Below are 19,993 nucleotides of genomic sequence, written 5' to 3'. Positions count from 1 at the left end.
AGACATAAAATGAAGAGGCTTATCAGTAGCACTTTTACACTCCTGTTCTGCATGAACATACTATGTACTTATTCTAGCAATTACAATAACTGGTTAATAACTAGGTACTAACCCTGAACCTACACTTAAAACTAACCTTAACCCATGTAGTTACCTTATATTATCAATACTTTCTTGGGTAGAAAGTAAGTACACTGTAATTATACTGTAATTACATGCATGGTGCGATTTGTGAAAATCCAGAGGGGGGATGTTTTGAATTTGTTTTTGTTTTTTTCTCTTGGAATAAAACAAATAAACCACAGCGGAGCTATATGTATTATGTATATATATATATATATATATATATATGTGTGTGTGTGTGTGTGTGTGTGTGTGTGTGTATTATATATATATATATATATATATATATATATATATATATATATATATATATATATATATATATATATATATATATATATATATAGGTTTTTAAGTTTAAAAAAACTTAATGGAGATATAATTCATTTTAAAGTTTTATTAAGTGTTAACAATGAGATTATGTGGTTTTTATAATCAATTAACACTTCTTTTGTCATATTTTACAAGATGGATTATTATTTTTATTTTATTTTTTTTTACAAAATTTGTCACCAAAAAAGTAATTCGGTTTAACCAAAATTTCTGTTTTACCGAATGACGATATTTTCAAACAATGCTAACAGGCTGATATCTAGCTAGCTAACAAAAGGACAAGCGAACATTTTATATTTAGTACAAGTTTTTAAAATATAACAACATTTTCCATGTTTTATAGCGGTTGTACCGAATGACCAGATGTTTCGGGACATGCGTATGAGAGTGAAAACATGAATTTTTCAAATAGTTAAAAGAGAGTTAGTTACTTTGCTTCATGACCATGTGGTCCTTTGCAGGTGTCTGAATGATGTCACATCCTGTCACATGAAATTGACCCAGAATGGTCCTTTTATATTGGTTACTCCAAATGACATCACTGAAATACATTTTTCCGGACATTCTTTCTCATAACAAAGCAACGACTTCTACACATAATTTTAATATAATTTTGCATCTTGATATATAATGTTATAAAATCATGCCGGAATAAAAAATATATACATTTATTGCATTTTAAGATATTTTAATCACAAATTAAATGGCTGTATTGACCTTTGGATGGTTAAACTGAATGACCTTTTGACACTTCAGAATCTTTAAAATATCTTTATATGTAGCAAAATATAATTAAAACCTTTTGGTTTCAATAAAAGAGATCTAGTTGTACTACCTTACTTGGATGTCATATCTTTTTTTTAATTATTTAATTATTATTATTAAGGTCACGTCATTGACCCATATATAGACTATTGTTACAGAAACAATAAATATTCTGATATGAACTTGAGCTTTGAAATATTAGATAGATTAGATAGCTTTGATATTTGACCACTATTTATGGTAATACTTGGTTACAATAACACTAATAATTCTTCATTTCTGCCAGGAAGGCAAAATCATGCAAAATCAATCAGTACTTATTATATTTTGAATAGAATAACAAGACACAAACCTGTTCAATCGCGTTTGCTCCCTTTTATTTTTGGTCACATTGGTTCACTACGCAGCATACAAACTTTTAGTTTAAAAGTGTGCACATTTGGAGAAATATGTATTCACACTTTTACCTGATATTTCTTTAAATAGAATAGAACTATAATTTCTAAATGACTCTCAGAAAGACGATTCTCTGCCGATCCATCAGTCAATATTGCATGATCATAATTCTCACATTAGGGTAATTGTAAAATGAATCAATTATAAATATAAAATGATAAAAACATAAAAATATACACAAATATGTATTATATATTTTTTTTATAACAACAAAAATAATATATAAAAAAACTATATATCAAATCTTCATCCATTTTTCATTTTCCAGATATCTTAACATCTGACACTGCAGTATATCTTTCTACCCATTCTACCTACTGTCAGATGTACAGTATATAAGCTACCTGAGAAAATAAAACTATGCCTGATTAAAGAATGAATTCACTGTCATTTCCAACTAGTCTTTAGAAAACAGAATAAAACAGTAATGGTTTCCTGTAGCAGCTGAGATCTACTGATCTACTAAAGCTTAGTATTGCACAAGAAAAAAGTAAAGGTTCTTTTGCAGATAATTTGGCCTCTTGAGAAAAGACTGGATAGGTCTTTTTGATCTGTCTTACTGCCAGTGATTGAAACCTCAAAAAGTCTTTGCAGTGCTACTTTTTCTCCCATAAATGACTTTAAAACGGGGCACAGTCACTCTCGGATGTGTTTCACCTCAAACACACTCTACTCAGACCTTCACATAAAGTGTAAGCAGGCAGCCGCAAAGATACAGTCATCACCACAAATGGCCGCAGTGCTACCAGTGCCTCATGTGGAACTGTGGACCAATCCCAGCTCTAATTGGCCGTTGTGATACGACAGAGCGATTTCAGGGACGTTTTCATGCCCCACTGCTGTCTATAGCCCCCCGAGGAGACCCCACGGGCAGCAGCCAAGTCAGAAGCGCTTTGCCTGCTTGCCTTATTCATACCAAACCCAATCAGCCGAATCAGTCAACAAATTATCCGATCAGAACACATGGCTGAGCACCTCTCCGGCAAACTGACTCGAGGAAATGGACAAAGACCAGGCCACGCGTCGCAGATAAGGAGCCGCGAGCTCGCCGGCGTACCAGAAAAAAGTGTTTTTGAGCGCAGCGTGAGATGAAAACGACTCAGACTTCTGTGATTACAGCGGCTGGTATGGCCAAGATGAGGCTGTTAGTGTTCCTCTCATCCCTTCCTTCCTTCATCCCTCCTTCACGCTCGGAGAAGTCGCCCTAGGGACGCATCTTTATGGATTCAGACGCGCATTTCATGTCTTTATCGCGTCGTGCACGGCGAAAACACAGATATATAACCTTATGGGATTGGACGAGACTCGAGAATACAAATAGCTGGAGAGGCTCGCTGGCGGTGGGAGGCCACACTGAATAGAATTAATTGTGAAGGTACTGTCATTTGAAATGAGTGTTCAGGCCCCCGAAACCCCATATCCAAGAGAAAAATCGCTCCCAGACATGCAAATTCATTGGAAAAAGTCAAAAGGGATGCACTTTTGGGGTTTTTGGTCGCGCATAAAACCTCTTTGCTCTCGCCACAGACACATTGGTGAGACGCCAGGCAACTAATTCTTTACATTTTCCACTTCCTTTACTTTTAAAATGGATTCCAGCGTAGGCAGAGATGAGTTTACAGGGTGCATCTTAGTTACATCCAAGCTGTGGCGTTTTATTGCCATTATACTCAAGAGAACATATGCATCAGTCCTAATCGCCTGTTGAACTTGACACTGCATGATTCCATAATGCATAGCTAGAAGGCTAAATGAGCTTTATGCTTTGATAAGAGTGTAAATAAATGGGCTTTATGATCCGCTGAGAGTGCACAGTAAGTGTTTTGATGAACAGTATTTTATTGTCTGTGTGCACCACTGACCACTGAAGAGCCTTTAAATGCAACGCCAGCTGAGGGCAGAAGGGTGAGGAGGTCTGGAGAGGGCCGAGAAAAGAAATTCACATATCAAAGAGACACACAGAAAGCCAAAGAGCAAGTGCAAAGGATGCAGAATGAAAATTAGCCCTTAAAGGGATAGTTCAACCAAAAATGATCTCATGATTTACTTACCCTCAAGCCATCATAGTTGTATATGACTATCTTCTCTCAGACGAACACAGTCGGATTTATATAAAATAAATATTCTGGCTCTTCCAAGCTTTATAATGGGAGTGAATGGTGCTTGAGATTTTGAAGCCCAAAAAAGTGCATCCATCCATCATAAAACGAATCCATTGCGTACGGATGTTTGTCCAAAGCTGGTTATTATAGTTTTAAATATGTATATTTTTCTTACAAAAACGCACTGCTTCACTTCAGAAGGCCTTTATTAAAGGGATAGTTCACCCAAAAATGAAAATTTGATGTTTATCTGCTTACCCCCAGGGCATCCAAGATGTAGATGACTTTTTTTCTTCAGTCGAACGCAAATTAAGATTTTTAACTGCAACCGCTGCCGTCTGTCAGTCAAACAATAGCAGTGATTGGGAACTTGAACAATAAGAGTCGAAAAAACTTCCATAGACAAATCCAAATTAAACCCTGCGGCTCGTGATGACACATTAATGTCCTAAGACACGAAACGATCGGTTTGTGCGAGAAACTGAACAGTATTTATATAATTTTTTACCTCTAATACACCACTATGTCCAACTGCGTTCAACTTCCTGTTAGTGAGGTCTGATCGCGCTCTGACAACGGAAGTGATGTCTCGCGCTCATTGAAGTATATGGGCGAGACATCACTTCCGTCATCACAACGCGTTTTTTGACCTCACTAACAGGAAGCTGAACGAAGTTGGACATAGTGGTGTATTAGAGGTAAAAATTATATAAATAATGTTCGGTTTCTCGCACAAACCGATCGTTTCGTGTCTTAGGACATTAATGTGTCGTCACGAGCCGCGGGTTTTAATTTTGATTTGTCTAAGCAAGTTTTATTTACTGTTATAGTCAAAGTTCCCATCTACTGCTATTATTTGACTGACAGACGGCAGCGGTTTCGGTTAAAAATCATAATTTGCGTTCGACTGAAGTAAAAAAGTCACCTACATCTTGGATGCACTGGGGGTAAGCAGATAAACATCAAATTTTCATTTTTGGGTGAACTATCCCTTTAACTCCCTGGAGTCGTATGGATTACTTTCATGATGGATGGATGTGATTTTTTGGGCTTCAAAATCTCAAGTGCCATTCACTCCCATTATAAAGCTTTGGAAGAGCCAGGATATTTTTTAATATAACTCCGATTGTGTTCATCTGAGAGAAGATAATAGCTAAGTGGCTTGAAGGTGAGTAAATCAGGGGATAATTGTAATTTTTGGGTGAACTATCTCTTTAAGGGTTGATGACGAAGCCTGTCATCTCCAGCCGTGTTCTCTCCTCCCTCAGCCCGATGAACCGTCGAACGTGTGTATGTGACATGAATGTGTATGTGTGTGCGACACAGAAGCTGATGTGTATTCCTGTGAGCGTGCATTTGAGTCTCATCTCACGAGCCAGTCGGTGAGTGTGTAAATGGCATGGGCGAGAGATGGAGAGGGAGCAAGACATGAGAACAGACGGATGAAATAACACAGTGTCTACACTGGACACGAGCAGCAAAACATAATTTCTCTCATTATAGTAGAGCTACTCCAGTTCTGTTTTTCTGTTCATCTGAAAAAATATGTATAATATTTAACTTACAAATTGAATGTGTGTAAACGGACTACAAATTTATTTGTGAAATGTTATCACAACAAACACAAAAAAAGCACAATTAGTTTGTTTCACTTTAAAGGCACAATATGTAATTTTTCGCCACTAGAGGTCGCTTATTCAAAGGCGTAGCTTGATGATGCCTTGATTTCACAGAATCATGGGAGGTGTTGTCTTCACGTCTACAGCCGGTGGAAAAGAATCTGATGGGACTCGGGCAGAAATCATATTCATGGATGAGCTAATGTATTAAAGATTTATTAACATTACTGTAGTATGAAGCAGCGTGTGGGAGATGAACGAGGCCGCTGGAGCGATTGCTAATGAGAGACGAGCGTGACACACGGCTCGAGAGCAGCGGAGCTTTTATTATGCCACAGATGCTGCTTCTGCTTCTTCCGGTCATTCGTATGTGGGGTAACGTATTAGATACATTTGAGTGTGTTGAAAGTTGTTATAACGCTACTCTGTGTTCACTCGGTGGCTACTATGCACACTGTAGTAAGCTAAATCGATATCAGTCATGGTAAAACTTGGCGGTAAATCAAGAAAATTAGATTTAAACAAAACTTACAGTGTTGAGCTATAGCGTATATAACATGATTCGTTTTCTGTCGATGATTGTATCCAAACAGTTGCTCACCGGTCTAATAAAACACATAAAATATTAAAGCGTCTTTGGTGTTTCCATGGTTTCTACATAAGTGTAACGTCGGTATGATGTCATTCATAGGCGATGCACGGACATGGACCGCGTCCTGGATAAAATTGCTTATTTCTCTGGATTTAAACGTTCTTGGAAAAATTTGGGATAATGCCAACAAACAACAAAATATATAACACTGTTCTAGTGGTTTTTGGATATTTTGGACAATTGTGCCAATTCTAGAGCCTGTGCATGCTAAAAATTAATCAGAATAAACATTAAATACATTTCAAAATATTAATATGATAATTTAGTAAATGTTTTAAATTAATTGCAATTATTACATTTAAAAACAAAAATACAAATAAAAATGAATTAATTTATTAATCTATTATTTATTAATATTTATAAATAATATTAACTTATTTTAAGCCAAACAAAAAAATGAAATAAAATAAATAATAGTACCATTGGTGCTTGAGCCCTTATGAATATTCTAACCCCTGTTTTCTCAGACAAGTCTTAAACCTAGTCCCAGACTAAAATGCATGTTTGAGCTGTTTTAACTGAAAGCAACCGGCATATCTTAACATATGTCAGTGCCATTGTTTTGTCTCAAGATGCACACCAGTAATGTTTTTTTTCTTTCTAAGACACGGTTATAAAAGCTATTTAAAGGTGCCATCGAACATTTTTTCACAAGATGTAATATAAGTCTAAGGTGTCCCCTGAATGTTTCTGTGAAGTTTCAGCTCAAAATACCCCATAGATTTTTTTTTATATTTTTTTTTAACTGCCTATTTTGAGACATAATTAGAAATGCGGCGATTCAGGCTGCGACCCCTTTAAATCGTGCGCTCTCCGCCCCCTCCCGAGCTCTCGACTCTATCATTGCATAAACAAAGTTCACACAGCTAATATAACCCTCAAAATGGATCTTTACAAAGTGTTCGTCATGCATACTGCATGCATGCGTTGGATCATGTGAATACAAATATCTCTAAAATACAAATATCACTAAAAATATCATGTAATCATGGATCATGTCAGTTATTATCGCTCCATCTGACATTTTTCGCTATTGCTATTGCTTGCTTACCTAGTCTGATGATTCAGCTGTGCACAGATCCAGACGTTAATACTGGCTGCCCTTGTGTAATGCTTGAACTTGGGCTGGCATATGCAAATATTGGGGGCGTACATATTAATGATCCCGACTGTTACGTAACAGTCAGTGTTATGTTGAGATTCGCCTGTTCTTCTGAGGAAACAATGGAGTTTGAAACTCTGTATTTCATTTCCATGTACTGAACTCTTGTTATTCAACTATGCCAAGATAAATTCAATTTTTTTCAATTTTCAATTTTTAATTCTAGGGCTAAATATCCTAAATATCCCAATTAATCGAAGGCCTAATCCTGGCTAAATCTAAGCCCTGTCTTTGAAACCAGGCCTATATGTTTCAATTTTTAATAATTTCACTGTTGCTCACAGTATATTCAACATTGCTGGTGTGCAGCTTTGACGCTTCCAGTGTCGACAGGATATAATAGATGATTTAAAGGTGGGTGCACTGACACACACGCCCATAAATAAAACCGATTCCATTCTCGGAGCAGAGTTAAGCTGTTCCTTTACCTGTGTCATCATCACCTCTCCTTCCCATCTCCATCACTTCCTGTCAGCCCTTATTTTTGCTTTCTCACTCTGTCTGTGGACAAATTACAGTGATTACAGAGTTTCTCTATTCTTAAACTCCTCCTCTTCTTTTTTCGTCTTCCCTCAATCTTCTCATTTCCCCTCTCCTTCTCTTTTGTTCCCTCGCTCTCTTCATCAGTATCAGGCAAAGACTCGGGGGAAATGAATTAGTAATATTTATGATGAAACCTTCTTTGTATCGTTGCTTCTTATCTCATTGCCTCATAAAAAAGACACTGATCTTAACAGGCGTACCTATGTAGTCATCCGTCAAACAATCTACCCAGCCATCCATCACGGGCACAGTGCACTGCTCTGCTCCTCTCGGCTGCCCAACACGGCTGTTAAAACTACAGAAACCAGCTTAGCTCCCCCTGCGCCTGAGTCTGCATCTATTATACCGAGGGATGCATCAGCCTCCCCGCAACATTCTTCAAACGTAATTGCAATGGTCAAAACAGCTCCCAAAACGGCTGTAATTTGTTTGCTTTTATCTGAAGTGAATTGCCGGAGAGATTTCTAAATCGGCTTCCAAATACGAGGAGATTTACCCAACCTTGCCCAGTGAACCTGAACATCTACCTGGGTGAGACTTTGATATATTTTCCCCATACGCCCTCTCTTCAGGCTTGAGATAATCTCACCCTGGCTCACCCCGGTAAAAAAACATGCGAAAGAGAAGGGCAGAGCTGACGTCTGGAGAGAAAGGACTCTGCTTTGACCATACTAATAAAGGGCTGGTATGTAATTGAGCAGAACTGGAGGGCGGCTGCGTTTGATATCGTTATGGCCCTTATGCAGGCACGGTTAAACAGCTGGTGCTCAGCACTAGATAAGACTCTTTCTTATAGCCTGTTCTGTTGTACACACAATCAAGCCTATTTAGGAAAATAAAATAACACAAATCAAATGTTTTGGGATTTTCCCACTCTTATTGACGGAAACAACAGGGAGGGGATGGGAAAATGGGACAGAGATGTGATTTAACCCTCTGGTGCTTTTCGTGTGTTATTACAATGAAATTAAAGTTCTATATTTTATTTCGATAATATTTTTTTTATTCAATATTTTGTATTTTTAGTGGATTTTATGGTACTAAATTATATTTACGCAGTAGTTATAATAAATTTATTGACTTTTTGAGCATGGGCCAAAAATGAACTTCCAACTTAACCCTTAATGCATACCTCAGGTGTTTAGTGACCTTGGACATCATTAACTACCCTCCTCCTCGATCATTTTTTAAAGTTAGACATTAACCTTCTTGGTATTCCTCAATCAATTCATTATAAAGAATATAACAAGAAAAAAATCATAAAATTGTAAAAGAATGCCTATTTTTGTATTAATTTTTTTGTAAAAATTGTATAGGGTCACTAATGACCCGAGGTGTGTATGAGTGTATTTTTTCTGCACAACAATAATTGAATCTTAGATGACGGAAGAAGTGCAATTCACCTTTATTCCACAAGGTGGCAATGTCTGATACACAATGCTGAAGTGACGACTCATTCAGACAAAAAACGAAATAATAAGAAAAACATGAAATGGCTCAGCAATTTACTGCAGAGCAAGTACTGAACGCAATCAAATATGACTGTAACTGTTGCTGGATGGATCTGGTGAAGCTGTTAGCGATCAAAATATTGATTTTGAAGATGTTGAAAATTATATAGTTTTGAGATTATGTTTGAGATCGCGAATGGGCTCATATTCATGAACTCAAACATAAAACTAGCCTATTATTTGCTGAATGTACTGGGAAATGAGCTCTGACGAGGACAGTGATGATGGCATAAAATATCTGCTCAAACGGAGCCCTTTCAAGCCCCAAAAGGTAACAAAATATGCTTTGTTTTATCCTTCTGTAATTGTTACTCTAATATCAGAGTTTTATATTATCGTGACAGGTAGAGATCCTTCCGTGTTAGATATTGATCCGGGTCGATAAAGACCCGAATATGTAAGAATGATTGGCAAAACAGTCATGCATTTAAGGGTTAAACTGTCATAAATTTTGAATGCTTCACAGCACAGACTTAATTTTGGTCTCTTTTTACAGATGCCAAATGGCAAATTATTGCTGAAGTGAAAAAGGTTTAAAAAAGTTAACTTAAAAAAAGCTACAGAATTTTACGTTTATTGTAATGAAAATTTCACAAAAATACTATTTTAAACTTTTATATGAAATATATATTTTCAAAAACACATTTTACTGTAAAACTGCAAGAAAATCAAAGCCATAAATCTAAACAAGTTGTGTTCCAAATTTGAGCTTGATATCTCAAAAAATGGGCTTTCAGTAAGTCATTTTTGACCGTGAGGAGCAATAGTGTGACTATTTAACCTTTTCGAATCATGTCCATAATTTGTGTGTGTGTGTGTGTGTGTTCACATAGCAAGTGCCAAAACCTTTACCAAGTTTCATACCATTTTAATGAAGTAATAAATTCCTTTTACTTACTAAAATTTTTGCGAAGAGCATCACGAGCATCAGAAGTACTGTAAAATTGTAATGGGATGTACTTGAAAGAGCATGTCATTGTGTTTAACTTCTAATTTTGATGATAATGGTGGCAAATGCCAAGCTTTAGGGCTGCTAAATCATGACGTTAATTTGAAGGCCAACCTAGAATGTTAACTTACCGATATTGTTTTAATAGAAGCTGAAGGAATTGGTGAAGTCGCAAGAATTAAACACAAAAACATATGACCCAAACCTAACTCTAAACCTATATGTAACTGTAATAGAAAAAACTACAGAAGTTCAGTATAGAAAATCTATGGTGTAACACCGTGTCCTAACCAGACGTGACGCTGCGACGTGATAAAAAGTTATTTTTTCCATGTTAATCAGAGTATTTGTCATAACTAGCCGCGACAAGCAACGATTCTATTTTTAAAAAGGTATCTATTTTTCTGTGATGTCACGGCTGAAACAACAACATTTATTGTTAAAAGCATATGTCTGTTTGAATGTCATTTTGTGTTTTCTTTTCCTTTTGTGTTTGTGCACAATGACATTCAAACTGTCAACTCATTGTGAAACATTTATTATTATTATTATTAATGTTGAAAATGCTTTTTGGGGGGAAACTGACTTTTTTTGAGGATTTTGTGTGTGTATGTGTGTGTGAGACAAAGTAAAAGTCTTTACTATCACTTTTGATCAATTTGATGCATCCTTGCAGAATAAAAATGTAATAATTTATTTTAAATAAAAATGACCCCAAACTAAAATAAGTTTGTATGCTTGATGAATCAGACAACCATTTTTGTCTTTATATAGTAACATGTTATTAACTCATGCTGTTAAAGCACATGACTTCAAAATCTGTGTATGATTGTGTGTAATTTGTGTTGTAGAAATGTGAAAGTTCATTTCAATTTACTCAAACTAAAAACTCCCTGAAAATTTCTGTGGGGGGAAAAAAATGCAAATTCTCATGCAGGTTTTAGGAACACAAATGATTTTACATGGGATTTACTTCAAATAGTGTGTCTTATTTTTCAAATATGGCTTTTATTGTAGCATCTATGGTAATTTGACGGACATTTTTGGTAAAGGGTCTGTGAGGGACATGCGTAGACTTGATGTGAGATATGGAAAGTTACTCACTTTGTATGAAGCGCGGAGGGTTGTCGTTTACGTCCGTCAATCGTACAGTAACCGTAGTCGTTCCTGACAGGCCACCAAGATGTCCGCCCATGTCTTTAGCTTGCAGGACCACCAGATACTGATCCTGCGCTTCTCTATCCAGATCAGGAACTGCAGTGCGCAGGATGCCTGAGGGAGAAAGAGAGACAAAGAGAGAAGCACATCACAAATTCAATCATCTCCCTGAATCAAATAACTTCCATGTGTTCTCTGACCGTAAACTTTCAGAAACACGTCCCGGCGGACAAGGTCACCGTGCAAGACTCGTACCATCGGACAACAGTCAACAATGGAGGTTTATTAAAATATCAGAGGAAGTTTAACTGTGGAAACTGCATACAGGAGGAGACCTTTGAGAGTGCTACGGCTCAGATTGCTAATTCTCACTAATGAGTAAAAAAGAATGCCATGCAATGCATACATGACAGAATTGGGTTAATATCCTTGATTAGCATTCACAAACCTCCAGGAGAAAAAGCCTTCTCGTTCATATCAGCGTGGGGTCCACAAATGTCAACAAAATTAATTAGGTTTCATTAGACGGCCAAATGGAATCAAAACACGAAGGAAGTCCATTATCCACATAGACAGAGACACAATACACCGACTGCTACACAAACATTGGCACAATGGATCTGTGCTTGCAGTAAAATTCATCTTTCACTTTCTCGCTCCTTCAGTCTGCCTCATTCTTTCTAGCCTGTCATACACACAAATACCATCATTCTATTCTCAACCCTGACACTCACACATAGAGACCGGCCACACAGTCCCACTGTGTGTAGAATCGCCCAGCGCTCACTTCACTTCTGCCAATTCCACTCTACAGCACAAAGAAGCAGGAGTGATTTTTCAAATGACTACAGCCCCCCTGTAAGCCTGAATAAAAGCCTCTCGCAAGCCTCCGGGTCACAAACCAGACCCTCCAACAGGCAACAGGCACAGAGGCAGTCCTTTAAGCCTGCCATTTGAAAGAAAAGTTCATCCAGAAATTCTGCCATCATTTTCTCACCCTCATGTCAATGTGAACCCGTACGCTGTCATTTTATTCTGTGGAACACCGAAAAAGATATTTTTAAGACTCTTTGTGCACCTACACTAGCATTTAAACTTTTGGGTTGGTAAGATTTTTTATGTTATTGAAAGTCTCTTAGGCCGTGTGTCCACCAAAGCGTCTTTTTCCCCCGAGGTTAGGGTATTTTTCCAATTGTTTTCAGTGGGAGCACAGTGTTTTTAAAACAGCAGGAGTGCAATGAGGCGCTGGGCGCTCTGCGTTTTTTACTGGTCGCTATATTCAAGGGGCTCTATAATCCAGCCCCCAGCGTGAGTTTTTAAAGGCAACCCTTTTGCACCATCGGCGCTGGACCTGGAATTAATTAATGTTAACACACATACAAATAATGTATTAGTAAATGTTAAAATAAACATTAAAGCTGCAGTCCGTAAGTTTTGCCTCTTTGTCGCCATCTCTGTTAGAAACCTGCAATTGCAGTTATTTGTGTAATTATCTTTACATGGGTTGTGCAGGGACACGGCTCCTCAGCGTTTGCTGGATACTGTACTTCAGAATCACAGATTCTACATCTTGAAGTATGACCAAAATAAGAATTTTCACTGGAAAATGTCATCTGAACAAGTAAGTAACCTGTCTGCCACTTTTGTTCTGACCAACTGAGAAAATAAGAATTACAATAATCATGCTGCTAATGGTGATTAAATCTAACAATCACTTAGCTTGGATTACATCAAACTGTGCAAATTATTATTATTGTTATACTTTGTTCTCAAACTGTTAAAGGGTTAGTTCACCCAAAAATGAAAATAATGTCATTTATTACTCACTTTCACGTCGTTCTACACCCGTAAGATATTCGTTCATCTTCAGAATACAAATTAACAAATTTTGTAATGAAATCTGATGGCTCAGTGAGGCCTCTATTGCCAGTAATGTCACTGAACCTCCCAAGATTCAGAAAGCTACTAAAGACATATTTAAAATAGTTCATGTGACTACAGTAGTTCAACCCTAATATTATAAAGCGACGAGAATACTTTTTGTGCACCAAAACAAATATTGACTTTTCAACAATATCTAGTGATGACCGATTTTAAAACACTGCTTCATGAAGCTTCGGAGCTTTACAAATCTTTTGTTTTGAATCAGTGATTCGGATCGTGTATCAAACTGCTGAAATCACGTGACTTTGATGCTCCGAACCACTGATTCAAAACAAAAGATTTGTAAAGCTTCATGAAGCAGTGTTTTGAAATTGGCCATCACTAGATATTGTTGAAAAGTCGTTATTTTATTTTTTTTTTTTAGCGCACAAAAAGTATTCTTGTCTCTTTATAATATTAAGGTTGAACCACTGTAGTCAAATGGACTGTTTTAAATATGTTTTGAATACCTTTCTGGATCTTGAGAGGTTTAGTGACATTGCTGGCAATAGAGGCCTCACTGAGCCATCGGATTTCATCATGAATATCTTAATTTGTAAGGTAAGGAGATAGTTTTGAACACTGGGTGGTTATGTACTTGCTCAAAAATTTATTTTGGATCATTTTTAACCAAAAAATGTTGTGCACTGCAGATTTAAGATAAATAAACGCTGTAGAAGTATTGTTAAAAGCTGCATGTAGATAACTAATGTTAACACATGAAAACTTATTATAAAGTGTCACCATGTCACTTGTAATCAATTTAATGCTTCCTTGCTAAATAAAAATAATAATTACTTTAAAGAACTTATCTCACTGACCTCAAACTTTTGAATGGTTATGTATATAATGGCAGTATAAGAGCCATTAAAGTGTCATAAAAGTATCCCATTTGACATGAAGTCATACAGTACAATATCTTTATTTGTGAAACAGACTGACATTTAAGTCGACAGATTGCAAGAATGTTTCCTTAACCAATCAAGTGAAAAACATAATTTGTTACCATAGAAAAAAGCCAATTTAAACTGACTCACTAAGCCTTAAGGACAATTTATCATCAATTAAAAAATGTCAGAATCATCATTGAATCTGGAAATGCAGACTAGATGTGAGCTTTGGTGGCATCAGTGAGTAATGACTTGCAAATCTCATGCAAGCTATCATGTGACTTCAGAAGACTTGGAATATGATGCACAAGACTACTTTTTATGATGCTTTTATAGTGATTTCTGTCCTTTTTGGAGCTTGGTAACGGAATTGTCATTATATGGCAAGAGCTACTGTACGCAAAGATTCTTAAAAACATTTTACTTTGTATTCCTCTGAAAATATAACAGCATACAGGTTTGGAATGACATGAAGGTGAGTAAATGATGACAGAATTTAACTATTCACAAACCTGTGGTGGCGTCCCACTTTGAAGCATTTCTCTTTTTTCCCCACAGCCCTCAGAAGTGTGATTTGAGTTAGTGTTTGCAGCATTTGTTAGAAGTGCAGCAGCTCAGCCGGTGTGCATACATTTCTGCCACGTCAGTCTGGATTAACGAGCATTGAAGAGAGGGAGGGAAGAACCAGGAAAAGAGGAAGGAGGAATGAACCAGAGAGATGAAGGGATGACGGAGTGAGAGGGAACTTAGGGAAATGATCAGGGCTTTGAAGGGATAGAGCTTGGTGCTAATGGCTGATCAGGGACTGAGACTGGCCTAAAGACAGTATGAAACATGAAACTGAAGGCTCTCTATTCCACAAAAGCATTTTATTGTATTTTTCACTGATTTTTAGTCACTTCACTTGAGGTTTAGTGACTTTACTTGTCCCTCAAGGCTGAAGGATGGCGAGAATCTGATTAAGAACTTGTTCTCCATGGATAACGTTAGCCAAACACTCGAAGCGGTTCTTCAAACAGTTTCTCATAAATGTTTTAAATGTTAGAGGTATCTACTGTTATTGTGTTTCTGTTATTGCATGCTCTGCAGTCAGAGACCTTTATTTTTTCCCACTATTACTGACAGTACAGTAGAGAGAAGATGGGAAGTGATGGGAAAAAGAAGATCAGAAAAAGATGTAAGCCACAATCAAACTCAGACTTGCCACAGCATGTCAAAACTGAAAACATGACTTGTTTATGGTTGTTAGTGCAGGTTTGATGTTGGCATAGCTGATGGACCAAGCAATACTATGACAGGGAAACTGGTTGAAGAGTAATTTCTGGAATACATTGTCCAACTCCTTTGTCTTGCTAAGGCTAAATTCATAGCTAGCATTTTATGCTTTGCTACATACTGATTAAAAATAACATAATCACTCTTGGTTACATTTAATTTGAACTCTTTCCTGGTAATTCATGAGACAACGCTTCCCCACCATTGACAGAATTTTCATGCTGAAAATTTCATGCTGGTGGACCCGGGTTCGAGTCCCAGTTAAAGAGGGCAGTTCAAACAGGAGGGGTTACATTGGTGCCGTGACCCGGATAGTAGTGAGGTTGAGAGGGGTGAGTGTAATGGATGTAGGCCGGTAAGATCTGTGCATCTAAACCTCACTCCCCTGATCTCAATATGCTTTTTTATGAAACATTTAAATGTTGAATAAAATGGAATAAAATGAATAAAATGGTGGGGGGGTTTTTTTCGTTTAAAAGCAAAAGCTCTGTTCTTTCTTTTGATATATTGCAAGTTCAGATATTCATGCAACAAAATATTCTGGGGTGCATGAAACTTTTGTGAAAATGACCAAAAATGCTGGTGCTGACTGTCAATTTTTTTTTCAAAAGTGTAAGTGAAAGTGACACATGAAGACCAAGTATGGTCATTTCCTGCTGGTGCTGGATTAAAACCAGCAACTTTTGGGTTACCTGTCAGACACGCTAACCATTAGGCCACATAGTTCCCATTCAGTCGGTCACGTTCGACGTACGTCTCCGTTCCCTCCTTCAGGGAACGAGGGTTACCTTTGTAACCGAGACATTACATTGTACTTACTCAAATATGTACTGAGTAATATTAATAAACTTATGTACTTATTATAGAGTTTCAGTTAGGGTTAGGGTTTGGTTTAGGGTTAATTACTTGTAATCATACATAATTTACTGTTATTACTGTAGTAACATGTAACTACGTTACCTTATAATAAAGTGATTTTGCAAAATTTACTGCTTGTAAACAAAAATGATGCACAACAAATTTGTGATAATTGATTTTTACAGATAAAAACGATAATTGATATCCGCAAATTTAATGTTAAGCATGTTTTTCACTAATTCTTTTGTCTGATTTGTGGATTTTAATAGGAATGTTCACCCAATATATGAAAGTAATTTACTCATTTGATGTGCTCCATGTCTGCTGATCAATATTTATATGTGAATAAATTCCTAAATCAAAACTGTACATCAAATAAAGCAATTGTGTCTCTTCAAAAGACTTGAATTTAACTGCTTGATTACATTTTTATGAACTTTTTGAAGTGTGAAAACTTAAGACTTTCAATGTAGGGACAAGAAATCTCTCAGGTTTCATTAAAAATATCTACATTTGTGTTTTCAAAGGCGAACAAACGTTTCATGTTTTTGGAATAACAAGGGTGAGTAACTGATGACAGAGTTCATTTTGAGTGAACTATCGCTTTAAGATGGAAAGTAATAAAATGAATGCTAAAGTCATGCTAAAAAGTTTCCAATGTGACATTCTTAAAATATAAAGAAAACAAATTAACAAAAATCAGTTCCTGAGAGGATAAAAAAACAAAAACCCACCTGTCTGAGGATCCACCGAGAAGTGCGGCTGCCCCTGAACTAGCGTGTACACCAGCCGGGCGCTGTTCCCATACGTGGGATCGTCCGCATCTGAAGCAGTCACCTGGATGATGGAGGTCCCTGAGGAAGAGTTTCAGGGAGAAAGACAATAAGATATGATCAATACGCCACATATGAACACAGTTCATCGCAGGACAAGCACATTAAATGGAGAGAGCCGTATGAAGACTGACAGATTCTCTCCCTCTCTCCTCTCTCTCTCCCCCCTGCTGCAGTGTGACAAATACAGTATTCACTTTCTCTTCTCCCCAGCCGCACACCTTCTTTCATTCGCGCCTCTGACTGTCTCACTTCATTTCTCTTCATCTCCTTCTCCAATTCCCCATTTGCTCCCTCTCTCAATCTCTATGCCTGTTTCTGCGGCCACCCTCCCCTGTTCCCATAACTCCCTCACGTCTCAAATCTCTCCTGCGTTCCTGACAGATATGGACTTTTTTCCAACCAAATAAATCAAAGAGCTTCATGCGAAGGACTGAAGCGGTTTGAAGAGAACATATATATGTACAATGGAAAGAGAACTACGTTTCCCATGGGGCAACGGCTGACAAGCTCAGTGGGACGAAGGGATTTGTGGGAGCAGCTGTTGCTGTTTTCAGACATCAAAGGCCTGACAGAGTCACAGAGAGAGCTTGTGGGTTGCCGTCTGATTACAGATCTTTCGCAGGTAGTTAAGAAGCGGGGAAATAGGAGAAAGAGAGCAAGAGAGATTGTCACTGTAAACGAACAATCAGATAGGCAGATCAAAAAACAGACGCGACTGCCGGGTTGACGCAACATGCAGCGGCTCGGAGAAATCTATTCATATTCAATTTGAGTGGAACTAAAGAAACGCGCCACAATTTAGACTGATAACGCATTCACACCGCTGGAACATTAGATGTGAATGGCGCTCAGGTTTCGTTTACCCCAGCAAGGGTTCAAGCATTCAGATGCGGCGCAGAATATGTCTTGTTTGCGGATGGGATCCTTTGAAATTAATTAGATCTATTTCAGGCAAAACAAAACAACCACGACTGTCGAGGGGTAATATTTTGAGCCTGCCTCAAACGGACGTAAAATCGATAAATGCGAGAGGTTATTTCACCCGAATAAGCGTCATTAACATTTAAACGGCGCAAATTATAGACAGCGTTTCCTCAGCTTTTCATCTGAAGATTTTTGGGGCAGCGTGAATCCTGCATTATTCAATAATCATTGACATTCACAGAGAAAAAAACACCCTAGCGGGGATGAGCACATGTTGCCTTCCGCTACCTATGTTTGCCATCTCGGGTACTGTGGCGCTGTAGGGTCCGTCCTCGAAGACAGGTGGGTTGTCGTTGATATCTTGCACTCTAATGATGAACTGGGAGGAGGGCTCCAGGGCACGCTCCGTCTGACTGTCTGTTGCCGTGGCAATCAGCCGGTATTCGTCCTTCTCCTCCCGGTCCAAGGGCTTGGTTACGTGGATGTTGCCCGTCTTCTCGTCAATCACGAACACTGACCCTGCCCCCTCACCCCGCAGCACGTACTTAGTTCGTCCATCACCTCTGTCCATGTCAGTGTGAAGCTGATGAGGAGAAAAAGAGAGGAAAAGGATGAGAAATATATAGTATACGGACGTCAAAACACTACCGAATTTATAAAAGCATACATTTGCATCAAGCAAAAACCGTCAAATAGATGATTAATCTTGAAATATAGACGCCACTGTGATGGGCGAAGACTTCAGGGGCTCGTTCGCAGACGGTACAGATGGGCGGTAATGATCACACAGCCTTGCGTGAAGCGCTCGTACTCGAGGCATTGATTGCGGGTGGAGTCTGGTTACCGGATCAGCAGCGGTCTACGGCTAAGGAGCCTTCATGCAGTGGGCTGCAAGAGGAGCGCGTGACGCTCAGAAAAAAGAGTGTGGAGAACGCATCAGCATTCATCCTCATTACTGCTTCTACGTGGCCAGAATACGGCTGCTTAAAAAGACCCCATAACAGCAAAACTTCTACAAAAAGTGCCACACAGCAAGTTTGGAAGACAAATGGGAGCGTGTCCTATGTTTGCAAGCATTCGAGTGTGGAAAGAGCTGAGTACGTTCCCTCAATGGAATCAAAATGGAGATTTTTTTGGAATCAGAATATTCATTGGTTTTTCCAGATTGAATTTTGAGACAAGACATGTGGTTGTGTAGATGTTAAATCCCCAAAGAATGTCCTGAAACTCTGTGGGCAGTGATGAGGAAAACTCTAAGAAGGAACATTCTGCTCGCTGATACACACATTTCTGTGTACAATATCCAGTTGGCAGGCGATAAAACAGTTTTTCCATGTCGAGGGGTGTTCACATTGAGGTCTCCAGGTCGCTGTACTGTTGGTTGCTAGTAGGCGTTCAGCTAGCTGTATCAGGCGGCGTTCCTCAGTATGTTCATATGCAGTTTAAAAGTTCAACATCAATCAGATTAAAGCAGATCTATAATGCCCCTTTTCACAAGTCTCTGGTGTCTCCAGAATGTGTGTGTGAAGTTTCAGCTCAAAATCCCCCACAGATCATTTATTAGCTTGTCAAATTTACCCCTATTTGAGTGTGAGCAAAAACGCACCATTTTTGTGTGTGTCCCTTTAAATGCAAATGAGCTGCTGCTCCCGCCCCCTTTCCAGAAGAGGGCGGAGCTTTAACAGCTCAACAACAACAAAGCTGGAGAATCTCACGCAGCCAAAATGAGGATTGTCAGTAACGGTGTTCAGCCTTACATTGTTCAAACCGGAGTCGACACTGATGGAGAGACTCAGGAAGAAGTTACAACTTTTAGAATGAAACTGGATGTTTCTGAATGGTTAGTGGATAAATGTATGTAGTTGCTGTGGAGTTGATTCAACTCATCCACTAGCATGTGCCGTCATGTTCATC

The 19,993-nt window shown here is 38.1% G+C and overlaps 1 protein-coding gene across 1 annotated transcript in view; it reads right to left on the bottom strand.

Annotated features, from left to right (window-relative positions):
• LOC137003829 (cadherin-24) overlaps window positions 1-18,650 on the bottom strand; it is a 75,883-nt gene extending 57,233 nt beyond the window's left edge. The window contains exons 1-3 of the mRNA XM_067364087.1: window positions 18,368-18,650; window positions 17,054-17,173; window positions 11,320-11,487 (exon numbers count right to left, since the gene is read on the bottom strand). Coding sequence (XP_067220188.1) covers window positions 11,320-11,487; window positions 17,054-17,173; window positions 18,368-18,650 — 571 coding nt within the window. The remainder of the gene's footprint in view (window positions 1-11,319; window positions 11,488-17,053; window positions 17,174-18,367) is intronic.
• Between the last annotated feature and the right edge of the window lie 1,343 nt (window positions 18,651-19,993).

This window comes from Chanodichthys erythropterus, chromosome 16, assembly GCF_024489055.1.
Source record: "Chanodichthys erythropterus isolate Z2021 chromosome 16, ASM2448905v1, whole genome shotgun sequence".
Taxonomy (NCBI): domain Eukaryota; kingdom Metazoa; phylum Chordata; class Actinopteri; order Cypriniformes; family Xenocyprididae; genus Chanodichthys; species Chanodichthys erythropterus.
The sequence above is the reverse complement of the archived record's forward strand: the minus strand, read 5'-3'. Positions and strand labels throughout refer to the sequence as shown.